General features: G+C 34.7%; 1 protein-coding gene across 5 annotated transcripts in view; it reads right to left on the reverse strand.

Annotated features, from left to right (window-relative positions):
- NKAIN2 (sodium/potassium transporting ATPase interacting 2) overlaps positions 1 to 12,069 on the reverse strand; it is a 953,766-nt gene that overhangs the window by 634,502 nt on the left and 307,195 nt on the right. For 3 of the 5 annotated variants that reach the window (XM_072765070.1, XM_072765069.1, XM_072765071.1), the window contains exon 2: positions 6,668 to 6,731. The exons of the other annotated variants lie outside the window; for them this stretch is intronic. In XM_072765070.1, the coding sequence (XP_072621171.1) occupies positions 6,668 to 6,718 (51 nt within the window). In that variant the 5' untranslated portion in view covers positions 6,719 to 6,731. The remainder of the gene's footprint in view (positions 1 to 6,667; positions 6,732 to 12,069) is intronic. 5 annotated transcript variants of the gene reach the window in all.

The raw sequence follows: 12,069 nt of genomic DNA on the forward strand, positions 1-12,069 counted from the left end.
ATTTCAGGGGCAGTGGTAAGGGAGCATACCAAGCCTCAACAGGAATGGCTAACATATTTTATGCATAAAACAGTCTCCGGCATCGCCAATGGTAATAGCATACACAAATGAGTGAGTGTGAGCAAGAAAGGAAGAGCAAGACCAATGAAGGACTTAAAGATGAAGCAACACAGTTGTTGAAGCTATGTGCATGTACCGCCTGGGTTTAAATTCTACCTTTGTCATTTCCTCCCTGTGCCAAACCTCTCTGCCCCTGTTCCCTCAGTCCTATAATGGCAAAAAGAATAATGCCTACTGGTGCTGATTCCTATGGGGATTAAGTGAGTCCATACATGTAAAGTTCTTAAATTAGGTCAGGCACAAGATACATGCTCATGAAATACTCAAGTTTGGTTCTCTAGTTGCTTTATACCATTCCATACCCAACAGCCATGGGTAACAATTTAGATTTATATTTTAAAAAAATGTGTATTAGCCACATTTCAAGGGCTCAATACCCACAAATACCATGGACCATTCTCATCATCAGAAAAACTTCTAGTAGACATCAATGTTCTAGGCTATGAGCTTAGTGTACTAATGACAGATTCAGTGAAGGGGAGGTAAGGGACATGGTTTGTTCGGTGAAAAATGACTTTCAGGTCTTTGCTCTGTCATCACATGAAATGGCCAACATCAATCTCCTCTCTTAAAAGGCCAAGTCCCTGCTCATGGGGTCTGCTGTCTCATCCTGGGACCCCGAAGCTCAGGTAGGCTGAAATGTAAACTCAACTGGAACCCTGGATCTGTTCACTGGGAAAACCTCCTACGCCGACCTAATCTGTTCTTCGTATGTCTCAATGAAGGAGCAGAACTTTGATGTGTTCAGGCCTCTATACTCCTGTTCACCAGTTATGTGTCCTCAATGCCACCAAGATGTGTATTTTTTCCTCAATCCTGAAGTATGACACATGAACTCAGTTTGGAAGATACTAAACAGAAAATCAAAAGAAACATGAGTCTAAGCATACCCTACTATAAAATCTCAGCTCAAGAAATGCAAAATTCACCACTAGATATTTCCATGTTCTATACCATCTCTGTTGAATGTATCCTGGAATTCAAGGGCATCACGAAGCAGCATCCAAGCTTCCTTTGCCACCATATCCCTTTCTGAACTCTTTCATGAAGCTCTACTGTAGTTACTCAGGCTTCCTTTCTGAACCCTGATTATATACCATGTCATCGGCACTTTTGCATGCGTCCTCATATTGTGTCTCTTGTCTGGAATGGCTGCTTTGATTCTTTCTCCATATATCCAAATCTCTCCATCCAAAATTTTCAGTTCAAGTCTTACCTTCTTGAAGCCACGTTTGAATATTTCTCACATCCCTACTTAAAGAATGTCTATAACATGTAATGTATAATTTCGCTATATGACATACATCCTTTTCCATATATATAACATATATATTTCTTTAACTTGAAAACATATCTTAAATCATCCTTCACAGTAAATAGATACTGATTTTTAAGAAATAACATAGCATCATAATGCACTCGTCTATTGTAATAATCGCTAGACCAGTATTCTTGAGTAAGGAAGGTAGGTTCTAAAAAACATTTAGAGGGTGCAGCCTTCTGTAAAAGCATTAACAATTCATCAAAAGTAGATTCAGTTTAATCTCAGGTAGGTGTTAAATACGATGACTTGTGGAACTTTGTGGTAGTCTCAATTTTCTCAGTGAGGCAAGAACCAAGTTGGCCAGGAAAGTGGGTAGACAGAGGAAGAGATAGCTGAAATTTGGAAAAAAAAAAGAAAAGTCAAGAAAACATGTTCTTACTTTTGAATAAGTAAGAACCAGAATGGACTAGAAAACTATCAGACGAGAGTAAGAAGGGGGAAAGATGTTCCCAGAAGAAGATGAAAACTGACATTTGCTAATGATTGATTGTCTTTTGTTTCGGCAAAAACCGTATCTAATACTTTAAAGTATATAAAATAAGATTCCTACCTTCCTATAAAAGGTTCCAGAACTCAAATATTCTCTCATATTATGAATGCCTACTGAGGCCTGCCATAGGGAACACGAGACTTGGAAGTTAGAATGGCAAATATATTGTAAAATTTAATTAAAAGAAATGTTTAACAATGCTGCCTTTTTATTCGTAATAACTGGCTATTTTAAAAGGATAACTCTAAAGGGAAATCGTTTGTTCCCTATGTAGTTTTTATCAGCCCAAACTTCTCCCCACCAACCCATTAGTCATCTTGACTTAACTGTGTTTGCCTTCTTAAAATATGGAGGGAATAAAAAATGGATAGCTCATAAACACATATTAAAGAGTAATTTGAGATTTATAGAAGAAAATAAAGTGAAACAAAGAAGGGCCACTGTAGGTAATGCTATCATGTAGGCAAAATGAAATAATCCATACACAGTGTGTACTTGGAAACGTGCGCATGCACACATACACACACCAAGAATTCAGTTGTGACTCAATCACAAAACACTGTTATAAAACCTTTATAAGATAACCAAATATACTGTTGTATGTAATTTATCTCTTTATTAAAAGGACGTTTTTCTATATACTATACAGCCACTGATGTTTAAAAATATTGAATATATGGGGGCAGCATGGTCTAGCGCCACCTTCAGCCCAAGATCGAGTCCCACATCAGGCTCCCCGCATGAGGCCTGCTTCTCCCTCTGCCTATGTCTGTGCCTCTCTGTGTCTCTGATGAATAAATAAATAAAATCTTTAAAAAATAAATAAATAAAATAAATAAATAAAAATAAAAATATTGAATATAGAACTGACAATCTAGCAGAACGTTATTATGGTTAAAACATGGAACGACTTAACTATTGATGATGTTCAAATAAGTAGAAAATCCTAGTCTCAAAGATCATTCTAAATGAAAAAGAATGTTCTAGGAACACAATGGAATAGATACAAGGTACCTATTACCTGTTACCTGAATAGGGTAGAAACTGACTCCATATTAGCTCTATTTAGGATGGAATTACAGAGAAGAAAAGGAGCAACATTGCAGAGAACAACCAACTGTAGACAACTATAAAAAGACCCAAACCCAGGCAGCCCGGGTGGCTCAGAATTTTAGCGCCGCCTTCAGCCTAGGGCCTGATCCTGGAGACTGGGGATCAAGACCCAAGTCAGGCTCCCTGTGTGGAGCCTGCTTCTCCCTCTACCTGTGTCTCTGCCTCTCTCTCTGTCTCATGAATAAATGAATAAAACTTAAAAAAAATTAAAAAAAGACCCAGACCCATCAACCTCCACCTTTAGAAGACTTCCAAAGCAAGTATCACCTATGTTCTTTTTTAATTGAAGCATAGTTGACATACTAGTTTTACATGTACAACAAACATAGCGATTCACATTTATATATATTATGCAGTGATCACCATGATAAATCTAGCTACCATCTGTCACCAAAGTTATAATATTATTTATTTATTTTTTTTTTTATAGATTTTAATTTATTCATGAGAGAGAGAGGCAGAGACACAGGCAGGGGGAGAAGCAGGCTCCCTGCAGGGAGCCCGATGTGGGACTTGATCCTGGGTCTCCAGGATCATGCTCTGGGCTGAAGGCAGCGCTAAACCGCTGAGCCACCCGGGCTGCCCTGTTATAATATTATTAACTGCATTCCCCATGCTGCATATTACAGCACCCTGTATTATTTATATTGGATGTTCTCTCCCTGTCTTGCTCTCTCCCTATCCTCTTCTCCTTTGGCAACCACCAGATTATTGTTCTCTGTATCTATGAGTCTGTTTTGTTTTTGTTTATTCCTTTGTTTTTATTTTTTAGGTTCCACGTATAAGTGAAATCATATGGTATTTGTGTTTCTCCGTCGGACTTCTTTCCCTTAGCAGAATACCCTCTAGGTCTATCCGTGTTATTGCAGGTGACAAGATCACCTGCTTATCTTGACTTGGAAGAACAATGTTTACTAAATCATACAGTGATGTATAAACAAATTGAAGAAGAAAAAAAACTTATACAAAGACATCAAACTAAAAAATATTTCATTTCTGTCTTTTGTTATGGTTAACAAGGCAAGAAATGAGCCTATGCAGAGAACTGAACAAAAGGCATCTTTGAAAAAAAAAAAAAGAAAAAAAGAAAGAAAATCTACATTCCTGGCTTAGTTAACATTTGTCTCCTCTTCTACTGTACAAAGTAACAGGCTGAATATTACAATTGCAAACCAAAAAAAGAAAAGTAACTATATTAAACTGCAGGACTATTATTCTTAGTAAATAATAGATGTATCATTTTGAAATTCTGGATACTTTAGATGATTCAAGTTTCCATTAACAGTTTTCTATTAATACTGCTTTGTAACAGGACATGCACTAACTGATATAATCTTTAAAAATGATATTAAAAATAAATGATTTGTTGAGGTAACTCCTGAACTAAGGACAATTAAGTTGCACATACTGACTGATAAATGGAGATGCTATAAAATCTTTTCTCTCCCAACTATATACAAAAATAAAGCTCCTATTCCAGTGTAATATTTTTATTAAATCCATCCTTCTTGGAATTAGAAATAAATAAAAATGAGATTAATCGATTCCATTATTTAAAAAAAATCCAATACACTGTGTACACTTTCAGGCCAAGCAAGTATGGCCACATCAATAGCTGCATCCTCCAAATGCGAAAGGTGTAATAAAGTAATGCACATGGAGGGCTGTGACAGCTTATCCTAAGTGGTCAGTGATATTGATGAATCAGTATCCTGCATCATGAGAACAACTAGACAATCCAATAATCCAAAGTCAAGTCTTAGATTTCTCTCTCTCAACATCTCTTAACATTGATTAGGCAATCAATTTTGTCTTAAAATGCAATGGCATCTTGTCGCAGTTTTGAGTGTTTTTAAGTCATCGGCTATATTCAGGATAGGACAACACAGGCTAAAGAACTCAGCCCCTGCTATTGGGTAGTACGTTATCCACAGGTCAACTTTTAATTATAGCATAGCTAGGACCACAAAGTCATTACCAGAAAATGAGAAGCTACTCCCTTTAATGTGTCACTGTCCAACCTCAGCGATCGGAGATAGTTTTTCCTCATACGTTGCTTGATGACTGATAGATAATCTCTGAAATGACAGTCTTAGATTTTGCTATAAATGTGAAAAGTAAAGATCCATGCAAAAATCTCTTGATTTACATAGTCTATCTAGGGCATAATATCAGGAAAAAGAAAAATCACAAAAGAGTAATTTTTAAAAATATATTTTAAGAAAAACAAGAATTAGCTAATCTTTAACATATTGGAACTTCTTTCCATCTCCTTTTTGATTATCCCTACTTCTTTTTCAGTAATCTTCTCTCTCACCATTGTTACCACGTTACCCTAAGAGCCTTCCGAGTTTCAAACCCTCCCAAGCTCTGTATTTCTTCCTTTACCTTCTGGGGGCCTGCCATAGCAGCCTTCTGCCAAATAGTCATACACTCATTGGGCACCCATTATTTTGCCCAGCACCACTAATGGCCAAGCTAAAAAAAAAAAAAAAAAAAAAAAAAGCTTATTTTGAAATAGGTTACCTAACACTTATTATTAAAATGGAGCTTAAAATCACTGGGTGTTATACACAACTGATAGATTATTGAACTCTACATCTGAAACAAGTAATTTACTATATTTTGGTTAATTGAATTTAAAAAATAAATCAAATCAAATCATGGGCCCAGTGATATGTACTATAAATCACTTTACTTAGATTCATTTTTAAACATTCTATGCAATTCTCCTATTATTTTTAAACATCAATGTGGATATCTGATCCTTTTGGAAAGAGAATGAATTATGACATTATGGAAATTTCTTCAAACAAAGGCAGAGGCTTATGACTTGAAGAGTCTTATCAATTAGGAATATTCTTATTGAATTTAAGAACCAGAAATTGTATAGAAAACGTGTTTATGTATATTTCTGAGAATTTGAAATTACAGAGAATCACTATTTTTTTCCAGAAATGATACAGAATTTTGGAGTGTTATTATCAGTTGTAATGTGTCCAATTTAATTTGTCCAATTTCCAAATATATGGAGCCACCTGAGCTCATGGTATTGTAACATTACAAAATACAATGAAATGTTAGAGGTATGGTAATTATATCTGCTTTCCTCTTGCTAAGTTTTGCAAGGCAATAGATTTTCGTTAAAATTATAGGTTATAGAACCCTCCTCTTTGAAGTCAGTCTAGTAACATGGATGAACATGAGTCTAAGTTTTGTGAAACATTGACTTATCTATCCAGACTAATCATTTTTAAAATGACTTGTTTACAATGTCCATTTTAAATAGCAAAAAATATTATACCACACAATCTCAGTTTTATGTGAAAAAAATCATAAATAAAAAAGAAACATTTCAAATTAATTAGTTATAGGTAGATGTACAACTATAAGTGACCTTAAGTCATCTATTTTATACCAACATTTTCCAAATTGATTTCAATTACCATGAATCATTTTCAGAACCAGAAAAATATATGTTATTTAAAAAATTTCAGGAAGAAAATCATGTTTTGATTTAATGGACTAATATGAACATTTAGGCATGGTCATGAATTCTCCAAATGGATATCACCCTGTAGACATGAATGGAAAAAAAAATATTACTCTGAAAAACTCACGGTTAAGATATTTGTGGGGCAATATAATAAGAGATACCTAATGATGCCCATCCATCTTCAGTACCTGTAAATACATCAGAGGGACAAATAAGGCATGATTAGAGGGTGACCCATCTAAAGGTAACCCCCAACTAATTCAACAAGGCTTTGAACTTGACACTGATTAAGACCTTAAATAAACTTCACATCATGCTACATCTCAATTTGCTTCCCATGTACACCAACCCCTACCCTTATGCCAGTCACCTGGAACCAATCTCAATTAATTTCTCCTTCTCGCTCATTCTACCAACTCCCACATTAGATTAGTTAATAATCCATTAATTCCATCTCAGCCAGACTCCACCATAAGATACATTCAAATTTTTATAGTTTCTGAAATCTGAATGTGTCTTACAAAAACTGTAATTGCAGGTTTGGTACATTGTTCATCTTCTCTGTTAAAAGCTTCGATTACATTGATGGTGTAATAAAACAAGAGCATCTTGATATCAATGAAATGCAACATGTATATATTTATATTTGTGTATACATCTATACATTTAAAACTAATATTTTATTATAATTTTTAATGTATTTATTCTCCAATCTATTGAATAACAAATGTCTTCTAACCTATTGACCATTCTTGGACCTTAATAAACATCTTTCCAATACTCTTATATTTTTTTTCCTTAATAAATTAGAAATTTGTACTTTGGGCAAAATTATACACGAAACTCCAGGAAAGGGTGGACAGTGATGACACAAAGACAAAGGGAACTTAGGCATATCTATTTCTTTATTAAACACTATCATTTTGCAGAGGAGATTTTAGAAACATTAAGTTATGTGTGGATTTTATTGATCTCTCTTGGCCCTTTTTTATTGCTTCAAGTAGGGAACAGTTTGGGGCTAATCAGTACCTTCTGAGACACGTATAAGTAATCTGTGCCTTAATAATTCCATGGGTATCAATCTTTAGAAAAAAAATCTCATCAGATCATATAACATTTTAAAACTATGAAGTGGTTTTAGTAGTGATGCTTCAGAACGTTTTTTTTTTTAGTTTTACCATAATTCTGTGAGTCTACTGCATTTGCTACATACACATCCTAGAAGAAAAAGGAAGTGAAAGAGAACATACACTTTTCTTATGAAAGTTTTGTAATAAAAAAGTGAGTTATTCTCAGCAGGTAATTTATCTTTATACGTAATTATTGAGTAAAATAAATACAGTCCAAGATCACACTAATTTAGATATAATTTGGGTCAGATGTCTTCCAACTGTCACTGCATTTAGCCAAGACAGGTGTCCAGCTGCTAAGAGTAAGGACTAAGGATCTTGGTTGCCTTACTTAGTAGCTGTGTGACCTTTAGCAAATCATTTTGCCTTTCTGTGCCTCATTTTCAACCTTTGTAGAATAAGGATAAGACAAAATCAGTTTAGAGGATTTTTGTGAGGATTAAATTAAATAATCCAGCAAAGTACTTACCATTGTCTGCAAGTATTCAATTAATCTTGGCTATATACATTACTCTTGATACTATTATTATCCAGTAAATGTTATAAAGTAGGTTCAATCATGATGTAATGGGTGAATACAATTACCTGAAATAGTATCAGTATAGACTACTTGCCATGCCTATATCTAGAATGTCTGTCTTAAAATTACAAATTCTATGGGGATTTTTAGGATGGTAATGGGAATGTTTCCCAAATCATGTTCTATGGGAATAATACTAAATGGCTAAGTAGCCACAACTGCATGGAGCACTAAAACTAAAGGATGATAGTTTCCTTTTTTTTTTCATTTTTAAAAACTTTAATTCCATTACAGTTTACATACCGTGTTATATTAATTTCAAGTGTGTAATATAGTGATTCAACACTTCCATACATCACCTAATGCTCATCACAACAACTGTACTCCTGAATCCTGATCAACTATTTTGTCCATTCCCCCACCCACCTCCTTTCTGGTAACCATCAGTTCTCTATAGTTAGGAGTTGGTTTCTTGGTTTGTCTCTGTTTTTTTTTTTTCTAACTTTGCTTATTTGTTTTGTTTCTTAAATTCTACATATGAGTGAAATCATATGGTAGTTGTCCTTCTCTGACTGGCTTATTGTATTCAGTATTATACTCTCTAGCTCCGTCTATGTCATTGCAAATGGATATATTTTTATGGCTGAATAATGGTGTGTGTGTATATATATATATAAAATAAATTATATATAATCTATTTATAAATCTATAATTATATACCTTATATAACAAATCATATATAATCATATTTATCATATATAATTATTGTAATGATACATAAACATGATTAAATTATTAAATTTATTATAAAACAATTAAATTGTTATATTTATTTTATGTAATAAATTATATAATTATAGATATGTATATAATTATCACTTCTTTATCCATTCAATCTATCGATGGACACTTGGGCTGCTTCCATAATTCGGCTGCTGTAAATAAAACTGCAATAAACATAACGGTGCATATATCCCTTTGAATTAGTGTTTTTGTATTTTGAGGGTACTCAGTCCTAGGATTACTGGATCGTAGGGTAGTTCTATTTTTACTTTTAGAGGAAACTCCATGCTGTCTTCCACAGAAACTGTACCAGTTTGCATTCCCATCAAAGTGCTAGAGGGTTCCTTTTTCTCCACATCCTTGCCAACACTTAATGTTTCTTGTGGTTTTGATTTTAGCCATTCTGATGGATGTGAGGTGGTATCTTATTGTAGTTTTGACTTGCATTTCTCTGATGATAAGTAACGTTGAGCATCTTTTCATGTGTCACTTGGTCATCTGGATATCTTCTTTGGAGAAATGTCTGTTCATGTCTTCTGCTTATTTTTAATGGGTTATTTGTGTTTTGGGTATTAAGTTGCATGAGTTCTTTATATATTTTTGATACTAACTATTTATCAGATATGTCATTTGCAAATATCTTCTCCCATTCAGTAGGTGGCCTTTTAATTTTGATTATTTCCTTTGTTGTACAGAAGCTTCTTATTTTGATGAAGTCCCAATAGCATATTTTTGCTTGTTTTCCTTGCCTCCTGACATATAACTAGTAAAAAGTTGCTAGCTACAGCCAATGTCAAAAAGGTTACTATCTTCTCCTCTAGGATTTTTATGATTTCACGTATCACCTTTAGGTCTTTAATCCATTTTGAGTTTATTTTTGTATTATGGTGAAAGAAAATGATCCGGGCAGCCCAGGTGGCTCAGCGGTTTAGCACCACCTTCAGCCCAGGGCCTGATCTTGGAGACCTGGGATCGAATCCTACCTCGGGCTCCCTGCATGGAGCCTGCCTCTCTCTCTGCCTGTGTCTCTGCATCTCTCTCTCTCTCTCTCTCTCTCTCTGTCTCATGAATAAATAAATAGAATTTTTTTTTTAAAGAAAGAAAATGATCCAGTTTCATTCTTTTGCATGTAGCTGTCCAGTTTTCCCAACACCATTTGTTGAAAAGATTGCCTTTGTCACTGGATATTCTTTCTGCTGTGTTGGAGATTAATTGACCATATAAATGGAGATTTTTTTCCCATTGATCTCTGTGTCTATTTTTGTGCCAGTACCATTGGATTTTATTACTATAGCTTTCAGTATAACTTGAAGTCTGGAATTGTGATACCTCAGTTTTACTTTTCTTTTTCAAGGTTGCTTTGGCTACTTACAGTCTTGTGGTTCCACACAAAATTTAGGATCATTTGCTCCAGTTCTATGAATAATGTTGCTGGTATTCTGATAGGAATTGCATTTAATCTGTAGATTGCTTTTATTAGTGTAAACATTTTAACAATATTTCTTTCAATCCATGAGCATGGAATATCTTTCCATTTCTTTGTGTCTTCTTCAATTTCTTTATCAATGTTTTATACTTTTCAGAGTACAGGTTTCTCACACAGTTTCTTTTCTTTTCTTTCCTTCTTTTTTTTTTTTTTTTTTTTGGTTAACGTCAATTCAGGAAAGCTGTAGAGCGCTCTCCTATCTTGAAAATGAAAACTACACATTAATATATTAAAGGATAATGAGATGCCCACAGGAAAGACACCTGGTTTCTTTGCTTCTTTCAGCATCCCTAACCATATTTAACCATTGAATTCTTTTTTTTTAATTCTTTGACCACAGATACCTTATTAACTTATCAACTTACATGCTCTCTAAGACACCACTCTCTAGAGTTTTAACAACAACCAACAACCAACAGCAAACAATGAAGGGGACAAGATACAGAAAAGAAAAAGAAAGAGGTAGACATGGTACCAAGGTGGATTTTTTTCCCCTGGGAACTGCAAAGGAAGTAGGACATGTTGGATTATAAATGCCAACAGAGCTCAGCCTGAGCACCAGGGAGACGAGGTGTGCTGGTGGGGGCGATGCAAACCAGAGGCTGCCCTCCCAACATGGGCAGCTCATTGTTTCAATTCAATGCTACAGGCCCAAGGCAGCTAGATCTTTCCTTTAATCTTTTCCCTAAAATCCTTATTTTCATATATGGTCACCAAATATATATATGTGTGTATATATATATTTTCATGTTAGCATCTCAGATACTTAAACAGTCCATGTTTTTCAGAGCAAATTAAACATGTTTATATGTTGGACAGAGTCCTTTGGCCAACAATTTGAGATTTCTAGCACAGACTTCAGGACCCAAACTATTATCTATTAATTGATATGAATCATTCAGGTAATAGCTATGTATTTTGCCTCATAACAACCTTGTGAGGAAAGAATTATTATGCATAGTTTCCTGATAAGGAGATCAAGTTAGAGACAGATGAGGAAATTTGATCACATTAACAGATCCAGCAGGTAGAAGAGCCAAGAGCTACACCTGGCCAATCCTGGCTGCGTATTATTTAATAGTACACTTCCCGTATCCTACATATAGATAAACACTTATTCTTACACAGGATGTGGAATTTGGGGAGGGAAATATTGCTCCTATTGCTTCTACTCACTCACCTGCCCTTATTCAGAGGTGACGTAACTTTGTTTAAATGACATTCATTTTTCTATCAGGAATTGGCAAAATATGGCTCATGATCCAAATCTGGGTAACTGCCTGATTTATACAGCAAGTTTTGACACAGCTTCACTCATCCATTTACACTTTATCTTGGCTCCTTTCATGCCACCATGCTAGCACTGAATGATAAGTGATGGAGGCCATATGACTCACAAAACTGAAAATATTCACTCTGGTCTGTGTAGGACAAGTTTGACAACTTCTGCTCTAGGTATTCCAATCTGTGTACTTACATACAAAATCAGACAATCATAGTACTTTGTCCTTAGAGATCACTTTTACAGACTCTCATACAATGACTTTTTACTGAACTTCATGTGTATGTCACTACCAGGCTCACATTAAATGTAGGTAATAAGAAAA

The sequence above is a fragment of the Vulpes vulpes genome, chromosome 1 (genome assembly GCF_048418805.1).
Source record: "Vulpes vulpes isolate BD-2025 chromosome 1, VulVul3, whole genome shotgun sequence".
NCBI lineage: Eukaryota > Metazoa > Chordata > Mammalia > Carnivora > Canidae > Vulpes > Vulpes vulpes.